Genomic DNA, 19946 nt, shown 5'->3' with positions numbered 1-19946 from the left:
GGGGGACGTTCGCTGAGGCCATTTAGGGGACGTTCTGGGGACATTTTTTTTGTTAGCTGGGTACATATTATTTTTTCCACTCAAGTAATAACGAGATCTTATGTTGTTAAAACAACATATATTTTATAATAAGGGCAGTGGCGTAACTTTAACCTAGTAAGCTAATGACAGACCTCAGTGCAGCCACAAATATCATAACTATCTTAGGCCTACTATAATTAAGACATATTCAAGAAATGTATTAAAACAGAAAGACGCTATAGTTTCAGCCTTACTCAAAGGCTGCGGAAACAGCCCAGTTACACACGTCAATCCATTCCCGGCGATCTTGGTTTGCTTCTTATTTAGTAAATATACAGGCAAATAGTGTATTAAACATTGATCAAAATTAAAATACAATTTATACAAAACGAAACAGAAGACGAGACAGAGTTCTTTATTAAACTCATAAAAAACTATAGAATATAAAAGGTCACAATTTATCATAACACCTGTGCCGCTCAAGTATAAGGTGCTTTCCTTGCCATCAGTGCTTGGATAACACGCACGTCTCTTTCCATTAAAAATAATGGTGCGCAGTGGCTGGGAAATACATAAACCGGGAAGGGGCCGTCCCCAAACTGGTCCCACAAAGTTGGGAGTTTGTACATCAAATTGTACAAAATGTCTTGGTGAAGCATTAAGAGATCCTTTCACCGGAACTAAGGGGCCAAGCCCAACCCCTGAAAAACAAACTTTACACTTGGCACAATGCAGTCAGGCAAGTCCCGTTCTCCTGGCAACCGTCAATCCCAGACTCGTCCATGGGATTGTCAGACAGAGAAGCGTGATTGGTCACTCAGAGAACACGTCTCCACTGCTCTAGAGTCCAGTGGCGGCGCGCTTTACCCCACTGCATCCCTCGGTTTGCATTGCACTTGGTGATGTAAGGCTTGGATGAGCTGCTCGGCCATGGAAACCCATTCCATGAAGCTCTACACACTGATCTTGAGCTCATCTGAAGGCCACAGAAGTTTGGAGGTCTGGAGCTATTGACTCTGCAGAAAGTGTGACCCTCATCATGCGCTGACCCCTGCTCTGTGATTTTACATGGACTACCACTTTGTGGCTGAGTTGCTGTTGTCACATGATGTCACTTCCTGGGGGTCACAGTTTTAAGAAATATTGTATTGTATATTGTTTCATGTTAATATCACTCATGTTAATATCAGTATATTTCTCACTACAGAAACATGGGATTTGTGCCCATTATGTTTTTAAAATAATCTGAAGATTGTAGTAGAAATTCCCCTACAAATCTGACTTAAATTTACCTGGGGCGTCTCCTGATCGATGCCCAAACGTCTTCTAATAAATTTCAGCTGAGTTGAACAACGTCTCGCCCCCTATGGACACTATCACTTGGGTTTAAGGTCTCTAGTGTTCCACTAACTGTACAGCATTAACTAGACAGACAAATGTTACGAATATTACATCAGGGCTCACTATTATGTCTTTTCACTTCATATTGCTCTCTTTTAATTATTTTTTCTTTGATTTCAGACGTGATGGAAGAGAATAAGGAGAGGGAAGAACTGAGTGAAATGGAGGAACATGTCAAACCTGGAGAAAAGCCTTTGAATCGCTCAAAGACTAAAAACACATTTATAAAGAAAAGAAGAGCCAAGGAATCTTTCACCTGCACTCAGTGTGGAATGAGTTTCCCAAGGAAATATAATCTTGAGCTTCACATGAGAATCCACACTGGAGAGAAGCCGTACTCATGTGATCAGTGCGGGATGAGCTTCACACAAAAACCAAATCTTACGAAACACATGACGATCCACACTGGAGAGAAGCCATACACATGTGATCAGTGTGGGACCAGCTTCGCACTAAAATTACATCTTAAACATCACATGATGATCCACTCTGGAGAGAAGCCGTTCTCATGTGATCAGTGTGGGAAGAGTTTTCCATACAAACAAAGTCTTGAGGGTCACATGAGAATTCATGCTGGACAGAAGCCGTTCACCTGTGATCAATGTCAGAAGAGCTTCACCCAAAAAATACACCTTAAGATTCACATGAGGAGCCACACTGGAGAGAAGCCGCACACATGTGATAAATGTGAGAAGAGTTTCACGACTTCATCACACCTTAAAAGTCACATGAGGATCCACACCGGAGAAAAGCCGTTCATCTGTGATCAGTGTGAAATGAGATTCTCAAACAAACACACTCTTGATCATCACTTGAGAGTTCACACTGGAGAGAGACCGTTCTCATGTGATGAATGTGGGAAGAGCTTCATGAAATCTGATAAACTTAAAAGACACATGAAAATCCACACTGGAGAGAAACCACACGCATGTGACCAATGTGGGAAGAGTTTCACAGAATCAGCAAACCTTAAAGCACACATGAGGATCCACACCGGAGAGAAGCCGTTCTCATGTGATCAGTGTGGGAAGAGATTCATGGATTCAAGATACCTTAAGAGTCACATGAGGATCCACACCGGAGAGAAGCCATGCAAGTGTGATCAGTGTGAAAAGAGATTCTCAAACAAATACAATCTTAATGCTCACATGAGGATCCACACCGGAGAGAAGCCGTTCTCATGTGATCAATGCGGGAAGAGCTTCAAACTAAAACCAAGTCTTGAGCTTCACAAGAGAGTTCACACTGGAGAGAAGCCGTTCATGTGTGATCGGTGTGAAAAGAGATTCACTCACAGACAAAATCTTAATGCTCACATGAAGATCCACACCGGAGAGAAGCCGTTCTATTGTGATCACTGCGGGAAAACATTTCCTTTTTCATCAAACCTGAAGAAACACCTGACAGTTCATACGAAGGAGAAGCCACATTCATGTTCTGTGTGTGGGAAGAGTTTCTCACTGCTGCAAAGTTTACAACTACATCAGAAAATACACACTGGTGTTAAAGAGTACATGTGCTTTGAGTGTGAGAAGACTTTTATTTCAGTAAGCCATTTAAAAATACACCAGAGGATTCACACTGGAGAAAAACCTTACAAGTGTTCACACTGTGACAAGAGATACAGTGTGTCAACACATCTGAAAAGACATGAGAGGATCCACACCAGAGAGAAGCCGCACGAGTGATCGATCCGGAAAGAGTTTCACTCCTGAAGAAGCACATGAGGATCCATGCGGTGAAGAAACCATTTAGTTTCCTAACAGCCATGATGAGTGACATTTTGTTGGTTGATTGTAGGGGTGTCGGTCGATTTTATATCACGATTGACCTTGAAGAAGCCTACAAAGTACTTTTCAAGAGAATCATAGAGATTGAGATCTTTTATGACTTCATAATAATGTTAAAACTACAGCAATGACTGCCTGAATTATATCACGTGCCTCTATTTGTGCTAATCAGTTGTTCCAGAAGGTGGTGGCAGTGGCCTAGACCATTGTTGATGGCTGATGAAGTTGTGTTTCTCATAATTAAAGAATGTAGTGGACAGCACTTTCCAGGGCCCAGTTTATGGCCGGGCCCCTCTTTGGACAAAGGTTTGCTACATTTTGATTGGATCTTGGTGGACTAACACAAACAAACTGTCCAGTGTCATCAGATAAAGATGCCAGACACCTCGTAGAGGGCAAGAAGAAGACCTCTCGTACCAAGCTTAGGAAGGACAGGACTTCTCATTGGTGCACATACAGTTTCTGCCCTTCACCCATCTAGAGACTGATCCCTAATGTCCTGATCTGTGACTGCCATAAAAATTCCTCAGGACCTCAGCAGTAGTGGGTGAAACAAAGAAAAACCACAATGATCCATACAAATCCATTTATAAAAGTTATAGTTAGCCATCAAAATAGAGAAAATCAGCTTTTGAACATAACTTGGTGCTTCAAATAACACATTTATTGCGTTACAAGTGCAATTCATTAAAGATAATTTTTATTTTATTTTAAATAATAGTAATTCAAATTAATTAAACATATTAAATGGGCTGCAGAAATAATATTTTGATGGCTATTTAAGTAACACTATCAAGGCTGCAGAAAGGTATTAAAAGCATGGTTAAAATAGCCCAATCCTGTGATTAATTCAGAAATTCAAGTGTCTTCTCATAGGATAACAACACGCCAATCATTTCGTCTTCCGGCTTTAAAATCTACAAATTGTGGCCTTGAGACAATGTAGAGTTTAAACATGGAAGACAAAAATATGCCAATAAACTCAAAATGAACCAATTTTCTCCTACAATTAAAATGATTGGATGATAACATCGTCCTCTTTGATGTCACACAAACACCTCTGTAAGTTTTCATATCTCAATAAAGTTAAAAGAATAGTTCATCCAAAAATTAAACATCTGTTATTAACTGTTTCCAAACACATATGACTTTTGTTCATCAGAATTTATGATATTTTTAATCTCTCATAATTTTTGTCCATCCACCGAAAGTCCACTGAACCAAAATATCCCTGTTCAAAAAGTGCATATGGATTCAAATCATATTTAACAATGTCTTTATGCACTTGATGCTAAAACACTGCCTGGATAGACAAAAATGAAGAGAGAATATTAATAAATGTGTGTTCTGAAAGTGTGTTCTTAAGGGTTTGTAACAACATGAGTGTGAGTAAATGAGGACACAATTTTCATTTTTGTCTTTACCAATGTTTAAAACTTTTCAGACTGTAAGGGAAATGTTTAAATGCACAGTTACTTGACAAATATTTTTATAATAAATCTGACTCTCCATTTTCTTCCACTCCAGATAGGGGTTATACTATATTTTTATTTTATTCACCTATGAATATTTTAATTTAATTTCTGTGTAAAGCACTTTGACTTGCCACTGTGTATGAAATGTGCTATACAAATAAACTTGCCTTGCCTAAAAAAAATAAAGATTTTGTAACCTTGAAAACTTTAATGACCAGTTGCAGTTTCATAATTCTTATGAGAACTGAAAATATGCATCATTTGATAGTACTGATAATAAACATCACCAGCCTGGCATGCCTGGTCCTCTCTTTGAAACTTTCTTAAAGCTGTTCAGTGACTGCTATCTCTTTATTTCAGTTTATATATTACCCTTGACAGTTGTTTCCATATTCTACAACCTATTTTATTCATTTTATATGCACACGTATTTATGTCTAAAGATTATAAGCAAATTTTTAGCGGTACTTGTTGTTGTCAGATACCAGTACCACTGTATTATTGATCAATATATACTGTATATATATGCCAATTATTACACTTCTTTTTTCATTACATGTTGCCCCAAGAACACAGTAATATGCAAATTAGACAGTGTATAGATACTTTGCATTGAATGGGACTACACATTTATGGCCATTTTACCCACATATTGCATAAAGTAAAATGGTATATCATGGTATACAGGGAGTGCAGAATTATTAGGCACGTTGATTTTCTGATCATATTTTTTTTCCAGGCACATTTGATCAATTCCAAACCACAGTAATCCTAATAACTACTATTGATTTAGTATTTAATAATGTATAAGTGATATATAATTGTTCATGAAGGCTGGAAATGAAAAACACCTTATATTCAGGTGTGCAGAATTATTAGGCATGTTTTCTTTTACAGATAAATTGAGCCAAAAAAGAGATTTAACTCAGACTGAAAAGTCAAAAAGTATTAAATGCCCATGAGAAGGATGCAATACTAATGCAATACTAGACATTGCAGTTAAGGCATGACCATTGGACAGTGAAATGCTCGTTGGGTCAGCAGGATCTGACAAAAACAGGTGGTGAAGAAAAGACACCTGTTAACTGCAAAAGAATTAAGAATTAAGGTGAAGAATTAAGGGTGAAACCAACCTGAAGTCCGTTTTGCAGAGATGGACTAAAAATGAACTCCCAAAACGTACTGCCAGATTCTGGAAGATGAATTCTTCAAACAGTGGTACTAGAGGATGTGGTGCTGGTCCTTCAAGAGTCACTCTCAACCTATCTGTCCATAAAGCCTATAAAAAAACCTTCTTCATGTATTTTACAACACTTCAGCTTGTGATTCTTATCTAGTGGGGGTCATTTTTTAGGATTCTTTACCTAACTGAAGTCTCTGAGATCCTGACACCTGCACTTCTGGAGACTCCAGGTAGGTTCAGCTCTGGAAAATGGTGGCGCTGGAGACTAAAGGGTTCCTGATGGTTTCACCCTTAATTCTTCACCTTAATTCTTAATTCTTTTGCAGTTAACAGGTGTCTTTTCTTCACCACCTGTTTTTGTCTGACCCTGCTGACCCAACGAGCATTTCACTGTCCAATGGTCATGCCTTAACTGCAATGTCTAGTATTGCATTAGTATTGCATCCTTCTCATGGGCATTTAATACTTTTTGACTTTTCAGTCTGAGTTAAATCTCTTTTTTGGCTCAATTTATCTGTAAAAGAAAACATGCCTAATAATTCTGCACACCTGAATATAAGGTGATTTTCATTTCCAGCCTTCATGAACAATTATATATCACTTATACATTATTAAATACTAAATCAATAGTAGTTATTAGGATTACTGTGGTTTGGAATTGGTCAAATGTGCCTGGAAAAAAAATATGATCAGAAAATCAACGTGCCTAATAATTCTGCACTCCCTGTATATGGTTAAATCTTTCATAACATAGTTGATAATCATCTTTACACAAAGTTTGGTAAAAATAAATACATAATGAAAGCTAAAAATTGATTGGTTTTGAAAATCCCATTATCTCATTTCAGTGTCCACTACAGTGGATATAACATAACATATGAATAAAATATATTGTCTTCTTTTTTTATCCATTTGTTTATGAAGCTCTAATGATGTGAAGACATGCAACAAATACTAAACTTTTTTAAACCTCAAGAGGATGTATCATAATTACATTGTAAATCTGATCCAATTATGTGTATTATTAATTTTCATTTCAGAAAAACTCTAAATTCAATTGGCTCTCGTTGGCTATGAAGACCAACTGTGAATTATCAACAGATCTTTTAATCAGCAGTGCAGATCATTACACTGTTTATTTGATATATTAATCTCACGTTTATATTTAAAGTAACAAAAAACACTCAATTAGTCAAAGTCTATGTCCTTTATAACTTATTGTGTAAGTTTCAGTCTGTCTCGATGTAATGCTGTTATTCCGCCGTATATCCTTCTGCCCTACCGGCCGCTTCAGGAACAACAGGGGGTTAAACTGTGCCGTATATGAGCTGCTCCGGGGGCCCGTTTCAGAAAGGAGGTTAAGTGAAAACTCTGAGTAGGTTAACCCTGAAATAAGGGAAACTCTGGGTTTTCTGTTTCAGAATGGTAGGTATGTCAAACCCGAGAAAGCAGGGTAAGCCAAGCCCGTTTCTGAAAGAGAGGTAACTTATACTCAGAGTCAGTTACCAGGGTAACTTACTCTGTGAACCTAACCTGGTCTGAAGCAGGTTTTCTTTGGTAAACCCAGAGTTTGTTTCGTTCTCCTCCCTCTTTTTAAAGCACCAGCAGTGTTTAAATACTTTATTAATTCATTCAAATGCCACAAATGCTTTTCTTACTGAGTATTTTGGTCATATTTCAAGTATAAATATAAAAAAAATTATCAATTTAATCTAAATCTAAAGTAAGCAAAGTTTACTTAAAACAAATTAAATTATCTGCCACTTGACAAAAATACAAAGTAAGAAAAGCATTCTTTGCAGGAACATTCATTGCTCATATTTTCATCATGAGGACACTGTCAAAGTGACAAAAATGGCATGTCCTTTTATACAGGATCCTGACGTTCACTTGATAATCCTCTAGAAGTAACCTAATAATTAGAATTTCCTTTAGGATTTCCAATGGTTGGATGCATTGATGACACTCATATTCCCATCATCACACTTTCTGAAAACGGATTACTGTAATGGAAGAATGCCAGATGGTAGTACAAGATATATGCCATAACCACCACCACAGCTGTTAAATACATTTATTTACATTTTTATAGTCATCTTTATTTCCTACAAATACTTTATTCTTTTTCCTGTTGGATGTTAATATTCTTCCTCCATCTCCTCTTCATCTGTCAGTGGTGCTGGTGTTTGGCTGGATTGAGGCTGGATTTACTCTGGCCTGAGTAAAAGTCAACTGTTTAATGTCATTACCCTGATTAATAAATGTAACAGGTGGGATCAGAGAACATTTCATTATGTGAAAAGAGCATAGACCCTTTTCACATTTCTGGGTTTCCAAAGCTGAAGTCGTCATAGGGTTAACTCTTATAGTGGTGAATGAGAGAATACATTAAATATATATTTTTGTGTCCCCATTTGCTCCAATAGCAAAAGAAAAACTCCACAATAGTGATTTAACAACTTTCAAAAAGATGGAAAAATTAAGATTGATAACTGCAGTGAAAAAGAGAGAAAGGTGTTAATTTTAACTATCACTCCCATAGACGCTGTATTAGAAACAATCTCACAGCAGCGGTAACTTGATTTTTGTAATTTGATGCAAAAGTAATATAATACAAAGTATTAGTGTTATAAATGTACATACATAAAAAAAAAAATACAAAAAACGTTGCAGGATTTACGATATTGATGACCATTCAAACACGTCATCACTGTGAAAAGGGTCTATGTGGGAAAAGCTGCTGCACATTGGACACTGTAATGATATTTAATTAATATGTCAAATGTTTGTAAAGTCATTAAACCAACACCCATGAACATTTTATGCTTAAAGCTTTTCCTGATTGAATTATGTTTTTTTTATTATTTTTTTTAGCTGCTGCCACATTCTTTGTTTGCCTTTTGGATACCATGAAAATTAAACTTAATTAAAATAATTAAGAATTAAACTTGTGTATTGACCTGAAAGTATGCAAACGTCTTTTTGTTGGGTGCTGTTGCCATGGTGAATCGTAATTTCGGAGCTCCATTGATCGTGGCTTTTCATAGTTGGAGTGCATGAGCTTAACTCAGAGTCAGTCTACTCAGAGTTGATTGAACTACCTCAATTCAGCTGTTCTGAAACCCAAAACTCAAAGTTTCCCATCTCAGAGTAAGTCAACTCAGAGTTCAGGTTTAAACTCAGAGTTGGTTGAACCTCCTTTCTGAAACAGGCCCCGGGTCTACACACACACACACACACACGCACACACACACACATAGCTGCAGTAGCGACCAGTGCTGTCGTTCAGTTCAGTACCAGCAGCGTCGAGTCTCTGAGGTGAGTCGGTATTTCTCCTCATATTTACACACACACACACACTTTATAGAGTTTGATGAAGGCTCATTTCTGTGTTGTTCTCATCGGGCTCAGCGCTACTGGAGCGGCTTCCTCCTGAAATAAACATTTAGTGCAGCAGCAGCGAGTGTGTGTGTGTGTGTGTGTGTGTGTGTGTGTGTGTGTGTGTGTGTGTGTGTGTGTGTGTGTGTGTGTGTGTGTGAGAGAGAGAGAGAGGAGCATGTGTTGAGTTCATTCTGTCTGTTGTTTCTTCTTCTTCTTCTTCTTCTTGTTATATGGCCTCCTTTGGAGTATTACCGCCACCTGCTGTATAACTATGGAGGACGAGAAATGACTTAAATGCGTAAATGCTTAAATAAATAAATATAGAAATACATAAATAAATATATGAAGAAATAAATAAAGAAATACATAAATAAATGCAGAAATAAATAATTAAATTCTGAAATAAATAAATGCAGATATGCATAAATGAATGAATACATAAATAAATAAAATTGTCAAAAGTATAATTTTTAATTGTGCTATTTTTGTATCATTTGTGTTATACCATACTTTTTCTACATTTATTTATTTATTTATGTGTAGGTACCAGTGATGTGCGGGTTGATCCAAAATGAGCGGGTGCCTGCGGTTACGAGTCATCCAAAAATATTTTTAATGATATTCGGGTCGTGGTCGGTCGGGTCGTCAATAAATCCTTATTTACCTTTTGAATGTTGAGCGTTATTAACTTTTGAATAAATGCTGACGCGGGACAAAATGCCCGATTTCCCAACACGTTGAACTGAGCAATGCCATTGGACCATTTTAATAGGCTACTTTTAAACGCATATAGCTCAGTAAAGTCAGTTTTATGTATTTTCTGAGAGGGGGGGATTTTTGTTGGGAAAGTCGGGGGAGAGACGCACACTTCGATTAGACTGGATAAACACATGCAGCATCTTAATTGTTAAGAAAATGAAAGGAAATAAATGAATAAATCAAGCCTGTATCATAACACTAGACTATATCATACAGCAATCAGAAAAAGAACAGTTTGCGCTCCTAAGGGCTTTCACACTTTTCCAAAAGTGGGCCTTCTCTCAGTTGAGCTGCTGATGAATTCTTCAAGCCGGGTCGAAACATAAACATGGCGTTCATCAGTAATATCATCTAGAGCTGAAATGGAAAATGATGGGCCGGCTCAGGAACGGCCTGCTCTCGCCGCTGCTCCTCTGAGCGCATCACGTCAGGGCCTGAAACATTTCCTCAATGGCCCAATGACGCTACGATGAGCATTTACTACTTTAAAAAATGCGGGTCAGGAAGCGGGTCGGGTACAATATTTTCTTCTTTTTTTTGCGGTCCGAGTTGCGGGCGGGTTAGTTGAAAACGTCGGTCGGGTGCGGGTTGTTTATACATTGACCCACGCATCACTGGTAGGTAGGTATGCTAATAAGGTAGGCGGTCCTAACCTCTCTCAATGCAGGATTGGTCAAACAGGATCGTTGTCGTGGTTACGGCTGCCGCTGTACCAGAGCATCTGGGCTGTTACTGTGGATAGTTTTGTTTAATATGGCGGGGTTTTTAAGTACCCTTGCTAATGATTTGCGTTTAATAGCAAATGATAAAGATCATGCACCAGCGACTGGCTTCTGTTTGGTTTGGATCGTGTAGTTGATGATGTAGTTGAGCTCAGTGCTGATATGGATGTGAGGTATGGTGGACGGCCCATTTTTGTCGTTTCTGAGCGCATGTGAAGCATGAACATGTGAGCCGCTGTTCAAGCGGTCTTCAAGATGCAGCAGGCCAGCTTCACATGCGCTCAGAAACGGATTATTATAAACGTATTATCTGTATTATTATTATTATTTGAATTGCCCCACCCACCCCAGCGGATCAGAGCCCATGCTTTACCTGACGCTGCATGTTCAGCTCCTCCACATCGGGCTCCTCACTCTCTGAGATGGAGAAAAGCATTACTACATATCCTATGCTCTAATCCTGCACACTTTAAAAAGGTTCAAACCGCCATATACACCTGCTTATCTCTCAAACCCTTTCCCAATCGGTCCACCACACTCACTGGTATATTCTTTATATTGCAGAAAAGACTATTACGATCATCATCAGCCGCTTCGTTCCCTACTATTCCTCTGTGTGCTGGTACCCAACAGAAATATACTATTACACCCTCGGCTTTCAGTCTGTACAATAATGTATAGATTTCCACCATCAGGTCTTCTCTATCAGTTCTTGTTGACATTATACTTTTAAGAGCTGATGAAGAGTCTGAGCAAATGACCACCCTAATTGTCTTAACCTGTTCAACCCACTGCAATCCTACTATTATAGCCTACTATTATAACTATTATATATATAGTTAATTCTGTGGAATATACAGATCATTTATCACTTAGTCTTAAACTTATTTGTGATTTAAATCAAATGTTTCTTGATTTCAAAACTATTACTATACCCTTCTTCTTTTTCCCGGGCCTCTAACAATCTCATGTCAACAACAGGTTCTGTAATATTTCATATTGATACACCATTTGGTGGTATATTAGGACAGATAACTTCATCCTTCAGGCCACATTCATTGACCCACTGCTCATATTTCCTTCCAAAACTATTCCCTCCATTCTTTTTATATTCCCAGCAATCTTTTAAAACTGTGTGTGTATGGTGATTTCTTCCACTTCCCTGTAAATGAACCCAATACATCAAAGACATTTTCTCTCTTGTCAAATCTAATGGCATCATTTCAACCCTGATGGCATCTAAAGGGGTTGATCTTATTGCTCCACAACATATTCTGAGTGCTTTAGATTGAATATTTTCCAATTTCTTCATCTCTACTTTAGATCCAGCCCCATCCACTGCACATCCATGATCTATACTAGAGCAAATTATATATATATATATATATATATATATATATATATATATATATATATATATATATATATATATATATATATATATATATGTGTGTACTAATGATCTCTTGCTTTTTCCCCATTCATACTTGGATATTGATGCCATATAGTTTACTATACCTTTGCATTTATTTTCAATTTTCTTAATATGTCTCTTCTATGTTAATTTTTCATCAAAGATTAGTCCAAGATATTTGCATTCTGTCACTTTCTAATGGTTGATCATGTAATTTCAATGTAATTTGTTCCATCTTCTTCTTCTCTGTAAAAATCATATATCGAGTCTTTGATACTGAAAAATTTAATACCCAGTCTACTGACCACATTTCAACTTCATTTCCTTTTTACTATACTCCTTAGATTCCTACCTCTCTTCCATACGGCTCCATCGTCTGCTTACAATGCCTTTCCAATATTAGGATTACGTTTTTTCAAATATATCATTAATCATTAAATTAAACACAATTGGACTGATTACACTTCCTTGTGGGGTCCCATTCAGAATATCATAAGATGTTGACATTTCTTCCCCTATTCTAACTTGGAAAGTGCGTTCAAACAAGAAATCTAGTATCCAATTATACATTACCCCCCCCCCCATTCTGATTTGATTTAGCTTAAATAATAGTCCTTCCCTCCATAGAGGATCATATGCTTTTTTAATGTCAAAGAAAACAGAAATCACATATTCTTTCATTATAATTCTTTTTTAACATCATTCTCAAATAATATTAGAGCATCCATTGTAGACCTCTTTTTCCTAAAACCACTCTGAGCTGATGTTAATATTTCTCTTTGCTCTAAAAAAATAACACAACCTTCTTACTATAATTTTCTCCATTACTTTACATAATGTCGATGTAAGGGCAATTGGTCTATAACTATTCGCTTTTGTTGCATCTTTCCCTGGTTTCACTATTGGTATCGCTATTGCACTTTTCCACTCTTTGGGTAATATGCCTTCACTCCATATATGATTATAAAGATCCAATAATGCTTTAAAGGCCACCTCTGGTACATTTTTTAACATACTATCACTGATCATGTCTCTCCCTGGTGTTGATTTCTTTGAATTATGACTGGCTATTTTTAACTCAAAAGAATTAAAATCTTCATCCATATTGTTATCAGCTTTTTTGTATGAACATTCTTATATACTTTACTTAATTATTGCCTTCTTTTTAAAAACTTAAAAGTTTTCAATACTGTGAATTTTTGCAAAGGTTTTAGCTAAGACTTCTGTCTTTTCCTTATTTGTAACATTCGTTCCCTTTCGTTCAGTCACTACGACGTACGTTAGTGACTAACGAATGGGGGTTTCGCTTAGAAGCCAATCATCTTCGAGTATTCAACAGCGCCCAATGGCAGTGCCAATGCCATGGGCATGCGGAATTTGCATGCGTAACTCCGCCCCACCTCGTGGGTATATAAGGAAGTACGCTGGCAACATCGCATTATGTTTCTACTTTGGAGCCAAGAGTATCTCTTCACTCCTTCAAGCCTGAATTCTGAAGTCTTCTCTTCAGTCTTCGAGACGAGCGGTTCTCCAGGGTGTTGGTGTGACGGTGCGTTCCAGCGATCTCATGCTGCCTGCCTGCTGATCTGTGCAGTGATCTGCAACAGCTGTGTGTGTGTTTCCCTGGGCGCTTCGGCACTCTGCAGAGCTTTCCTCTCACAAAAAGAGCTTGCGCGTGGCACGTCTTTTTCAAGACGGTTCGCCCGTGCACTTCAGGGTGCGATCGATCTCCGTTGCTGTCTATGGGCACATTCACTGCTCGATGTGTTTGGGCTTCAGCACGTTCGGGCAGTGTTTGTGGATGCGTCATGTTCCCACTGCGGGAACGTGACCATCGCGATGTCGCGGTCGAGACTCAGTGATCTCCGTGAGGAGAGAGAGTCCCCTCTGCCACACCCCAATCTACCGTCTCCGAGAGAGGTGGTACTTTGGCTGGTGGCCAGGGTGACCTGAGTGCGGTGCAGTGGTATTAAGAACCCCGACGATCATTCCTCGGGCCACGCCCCCTCTTGCACATTGCTTAAACCCGCGAGTGTTGGACTGAAACAGCGGCCCGTCTCTGACGCCTCGTTCGTTTCGTTCACGCTCCAGATAGCAGTGAGATGTCGATCGCCGCATCCCAAGGTGGGCTGGAGTCCTTTGGGGATGACGATTAGGTTGTGCTCCGCCTACGGGTGTGTCAGCACTGCCTGATCCGACCTAAGGTTGACAGCCATGTTATCTCGGGCAGCCGCGGGTCTCGTGCTGGTGTGGAACTCCGCCCAGTCGCGAGTGCTCGTGGTTGCGCGATTGGTTTTTGGGGACGGCACCCGACAGCTGTTGGGCCCCGCCCCCAATGCCTTTCGCTCCTGAGGTGCATGAGGAGATCACGCGGTCCCGGAAGTCCCCGTGCTTCCCGCGACCGTTTGGTGGCCTCCTCCGCCTTCTCTGCCCTTGATGGGGCCGCGGCCTAGGGTACACTGGGGCCCCCTCACCCCCACTGTTGAACTCTCTGTTGCGCACTAAGGTGTCCACAGGGGGCTTGACGTGGCATGGTGTGGCTGTCCTAAGCACCCTCCCAAAGCCTGTGGGCTCGTCTACTTCGGTGGCGTGGTCCTGCAGAGCTACGGGCAGGCCGCCGCCCCTTTGCACATGCACAAGGGTGGAGCCGACCCAGGGCTCTTCAATGAGCTGCGTGCCGCAACTGATCCCGCCCCCGGGCGGTGAAGGTTGCCACACGCTCCCTGGGTCGGGCGATGTCCACAGCTGTGGTCCGGGAGAACACCTGGCCTTACCTGGTGATGTGGAGGACGTTGAGCGGGCCGGCCTCCTCAACTCACCCATATCCCAGGCTGGCCTCTTCGGTGGCGCGGCTGAGAACTGCGCCCAACGGCTCTCGGCCGCCCCAGAGCAGACTGAGGCTGTAACACGTACTGCCCCGGCGGCCAGCTGCTGCACCCAGCCGCCGGCTCAGTCGCCTCGGTCTGCTCGCCGCCGAGGGCGCCCTCCCTCCTCCCACCCGGCCCCAGCAGCAGCCTTCACCTGGGCCGCGCCGTGGAGGTGGTTGAGGATGACGCCCAGTCCGCTCCCCAGCCTGGTTAAACGCCAGGCTGGAGGTGGACAACTCAGAGATGGGTTCCAGTTCTTCCCAGGGGATGGTAGCAGGGCCTCTCCTTCCCCCGGTGGAGGGCCGGGAGAAAAAATCCTTCCGCTGCTGGCCCCCGGGCAGGCAGCGCTTGGGAAGAACTCATGTCCCTGTCTCTGAGGACCCAGAGACCGGTGATGACAGTGCGCGCCACCCACGGGTCCCGCCACTCGCATCCCTCTCTGTCACCAGCCTCCTGGCAGAGCAGACCCCAGTGGAACGCGCGTCCTTCCCTGGTCTCCTCTGTCAGGACGCAGCCGTTAACCGCACCCCCACACCGGGACGCCCAACAGCCTCCCTTGTCCGGGTTGGTAACGCTGCATCGCTGCCCCACCCTGGGTACGTCTGTGGTCCGAATGACCCCGCTGGTGCAGTTCCTGGGAGTCTGGCTTCAGCTTCCGGGACTGTTCCGCTGGGTCGCGAAGACCGTCAGGCGCGGCTATGCGATTCAGTTCGCGCAGGTTCCTCCCCGCTCTGGGGAGGCCGCCCGCTATGATGGGGCCTATCCCCTGTCATGCGTGCGGAGGTTGTCACCCTACTGGCGAAGGGTGCGATCGAGCCTGTCCCTCCAGCCGAAGTGAAGTCCGGCTTCTCAGCCCTTGCTTCATTGTACCCTAGGAAACCGGTGGGTTATGGCCAATCCTGGATCTGCCCGTCTTGAACCGATCCTTCTCAGGCTTCCGTTCAGGATGTCGGTAGCGAATGCCTCTTTGGACACGTTCGTCCGTTAGATTGGTTGCAGCGATCGACCTGAAGGACGCTTACTTCATGTCTCCTTCCTCGACGCGAACCGTTCCTACGGTTTGCTTCGAGGGGTGGACATTCAGTACGCAGTCCCCCCATTCGGGCAGCTCTGTCCCCTCGTGACTCAACGTAGTCTATCGAGGCAGCCCTTGCGCCACTCGGCAGCACGGGGTTCGCGTCCTGAACTACTTCGATGACTGGCTCATACTGGGTCACTCTCGTAAGCAGGTCTGCGGACACAGAGTCCAAGTGCTCCGGCACTTAGCCCGTCTGGGTCGACTGGGAGAAGAGCGACTCTGCCCCGTGCAGAGGATCTCCTTTCTCAGTGTGGTTTCCAACTCGGTCGCAGGTGCGTGCTGCTTACCAGCGAGCGCGCACATAGTCTCTGCTGACTTGCCTTCGTCAAATCGAGGGCGAGAATGCGGTCCCACTGAAGCCATTTCAGAGGCTCCTGGGGCATTTGGCATCTGCAGCCGCGGTGACGCCGCTCGGATTGCTACTTATGAGACCGCTTCAGCACTGGCTACGCGATCGAGTCCCGAGATGGGCATGGCAGTCTGGCACGCTCCGGGTACAAGTGACTCGGGCCTGCTTACAGACTCTCACCCCGTGGTCGAACCTCAAGTTTCTACGGACCGGTGTGTCCTTAGAACGAGTTTCCAGGCATCTTGTTGTATCAACAGATGCATCATCCACGGGCTGGGGTGCCATGTGCAATGGACAAGCAGCCGCGGGCTCCTGGACAGGACCCCAGCGCCTTCTGCATGTCAATTGCCTCGAGTTACTGGCAGTACGGTTCGCCCTGCACCGCTTCCGAGCGTTGCTGAAGGGTCAACATGTACTAGTCAGGACAGACAACACGGCCGTAGTAGCGTACATCAACCACCAGGGCGGTCTACGCTCCCGCCGTATGTCTCAACTCGCCCGCCATCTCGTTTTATGGAGTCAGAAGCATCTGAGGTCCCTTCATGCTGTCCACATCCCGGGAGTCCTGAACCGTGCAGCCGACGAGCTCTCACGGCTTCAGCCACTTCCTGGAGAATGGAGACTCCATCCCCAGACGGTCCAGCTGATATGGGAACGGTTCGGCGACGCACAGGTAGTCCTGTTGCCTCCCAGGACTCTTCCCATTGCTCCCTGTATTATTCCCTGACCTATGGTCGGCACGGATGCACTGGCGCACAGCTGGTCGTCGGGGCTACGCAATTATGCGTTTCCCCCAGTGAGCCTTCTCGCACAGGTACTGTGCAAGATCAGGGAGGACAAGGAGCAGGTCATGTTGGTCGCCCCGTTGGCACGGCCGGACCTGGTTCTCAGAACTCTACTCCTTGCGACAGCCCCTCCCTGGCCTATTCCTCTGAGTCAAGACCTTCTCACTCAGAGACGGGGCACCCCTTGGCACCCGCGTCCAGCGTTCTGGAAGCTCCACGTGTGGCTTCTGGACGGGACGCGGCTGGTTTGAGTAGCCCTCCACCTGCGGTGGTCACTACCATCACTTCCGCTAGGGCAGAGTCTACACGACACCTCTATGCGTTGAAGTGGAACCTCTTCGTCACATGGTGTTCTTCCCGCCCAGAAGACCCCTGGTAATGCCCGATCGGGTCTGTGCTATCGTTTCTCCAGGAGGGGGTGGAACGAAGGCTGTCTCCTTCCACTCTTAAGTGTACGTGGCCGCAATATCTGCCTACCACGTTCTCCTGGGAGACAAAAAGGTAAGTAGCAGCACGACCTGATCATCAGGTTCCTGAGGGGGGGCGAGGAGACTGAATCCTCCTCGCTCCCCTCTCGTTCCCTCTTGGGACCTCTCAGTAGTCTTAAGTGCTCTGCAGAGGCCTCCCTTTGAGCCTTTGCGGTCGGCTGAGATTAAGTTCTTTTCTATGAAGACGGCTCTGCTGACCGCATTGGTCTCTTGGCATTGCTCTGTCCAGTACGCGCTCTCGCGCTTATGTAGACAGTACGCAATGTTCAGGACCTCAGACCAGCTCTTTGTCTGTTATGGTGGAGAGCGGAAGGGAAGTGCTCTCTCAAAGCAGAGGTTGTCTCACTGGATAGTGGACACCATTGTTTTGGCTTACCAGCAGCAAGGTCGACCATGTCCCCTTGGTGTGAGGGCACACTCCACCCGGAGTGTGGCCTCCTCTTGGGCTCTAGCGCATGGCGCCTCGCTAACAGACATCTGCAGAGCTGCAGGCTGGGCGACACCCAACACATTCGCCAGATTCTACAATCTCCGAGTAGAGCCAGTGTCCGACTATGTACTCGCCCCTACGGGTGGCCGGTAATGGGCCAGGCTCAGGTGTCTTCGCTTGCTCGCCATTCCACTCCCAGGACTGGATACGTGCGATATTTTCCTCAGGTGAGCTCCCCGAGAGCCCTGAGCTCCTCCAGCACTGCTTACGCCGACATCAGTTCAGTCTGCCCTTTCGAGCCCAGACCCTCATGTCCGGCCAGGTGCTCCGTGTGCATGGTTCCCTCCGGCGACCCCCACACGAGTATTTCCACCGTAAGCCTCCTCAGTGAGCAGGTGTCTTTCCCTTGGCAAGTCCCTGCCACCCCTAGGGTTAAAAATCCACCTTCGGCTGGTACCCTAGTGATCTTCCATATGCAGCCCTCAGCGGGTCATATGTGTATTCTCTAAGCCCTCCCTACGGTAGGCATCTTGGCATTCCCTCACTGGGACATGCTTCCCAGTGTACCTTGGTAATCCTGTGTTAAGTGGGAGTCCTTCGTCCATACTAGTCTTACGACAGGGTACTCACACTTACGCAGGGCACTGGACGACAGCTGAGTGGCGTTGTTATATTGGAACCCCCATTCGTTAGTCACTAACGTACGTCGTAGTGACTGAACGAAAGGGAACGTCTCAGTTACGTATGTAACCCTCGTTCCCTGAGGAGGGAACGGAGACGTACGTTTCCTTTGCCACGTCAGCTGTGCTGCCTGGAACGCGGAGTTCAGTCTTGGCTCCTGCAGCAGTAACATAATGCGATGTTGCCAGCGTACTTCCTTATATACCCACGAGGTGGGGCGGAGTTACGCATGCAAATTCCGCATGCCCATGGCATTGGCACTGCCATTGGGCACTGTTGAATACTCGAAGATGATTGGCTTCTAAGCGAAACCCCCATTCGTTAGTCACTAACGTACGTCTCCGTTCCCTCCTCAGGGAACGAGGGTTACATACGTAACCGAGACGTTTCCCCTTCTTCTTCAGTTACCGGGATCTCCTTATAACTATTAAAACCATTCATTTTCCGAATCATTCTCCACACCACATGCATTTCAGTCTCTCTCCCGATTGTATTGCAAAACTCCTGCCAGGCCTTTCTTTTTGCATTTTTAATGACCCTTCTTGCAGTTGCCCTGCAATCCTCTGATATTCTACAATTGTATCTTGAGTTATTAACCTTTTTAAACATCAAAATGCCTTATTCCTCTCTCTGATTGCCACTGTGCATTCTTCCATCCACCATGGTACATTTTTCTATTTCTTTCCATTACCATGTGAGATGGTGGTCCAGTGGGTTAAACCATGGACCTGATATGCAGAAGGTTGCTGGTTCGATCCCAGCGGTCACCACCAGTGTGTCTTTAAGCAAGACACTTTACTCCATGTTGGTTCAGGGGGATTGCCCCTGTAATAAGGGCACTGTAAGTCGCTTTGGATAAAAAGCGTCTGCCAAATGCATAAATGTAAATTACTTCTTATTAAAGGTATATATTGTTCTGCTGCATAAATAATTTCTCCTATCATCTTACTATACTTCTCCTCAATAGTTCCTTCTAATTTTATATTTTTGAAATTTTCTTCTCACATCATATGGAATTCTTTCCATTTTGCCTGTTTAAATCCCCATACACATTGACTAATATTTTGCTTTTGTACTGAATTTTGAATTTCACATATTACTGGCCAATGATCACTACCCATA

General features: G+C 43.5%; 2 protein-coding genes across 2 annotated transcripts in view; both read left to right on the top strand.

The window, feature by feature from the left end:
• The first annotated feature begins 1574 nt into the window (after window positions 1-1574).
• On the top strand, window positions 1575-4890 carry LOC307132169 (uncharacterized protein). Its single transcript, XM_079826336.1, has one exon. The coding sequence runs from the start codon at window positions 1584-1586 to the stop codon at window positions 3108-3110; it is 1527 nt and encodes a 508-aa protein (XP_079682462.1). The 5' UTR covers window positions 1575-1583; the 3' UTR covers window positions 3111-4890.
• A 4202-nt stretch (window positions 4891-9092) lies between these two features.
• The window catches only part of LOC307132265 (uncharacterized protein), a 29758-nt gene continuing 18904 nt past the window's right edge, over window positions 9093-19946 (top strand). Inside the window, exon 1 of the mRNA XM_079826443.1 lies at window positions 9093-9188. The gene's annotated coding sequence lies outside the window, so the exon portion shown is untranslated. The remainder of the gene's footprint in view (window positions 9189-19946) is intronic.

Source organism: Gobio gobio, assembly GCF_949357685.1.
Source record: "Gobio gobio genome assembly, chromosome: 1".
In the NCBI taxonomy this organism is placed as follows: domain Eukaryota; kingdom Metazoa; phylum Chordata; class Actinopteri; order Cypriniformes; family Gobionidae; genus Gobio; species Gobio gobio.
This window is presented reverse-complemented; position numbering and strand designations above follow the sequence as displayed.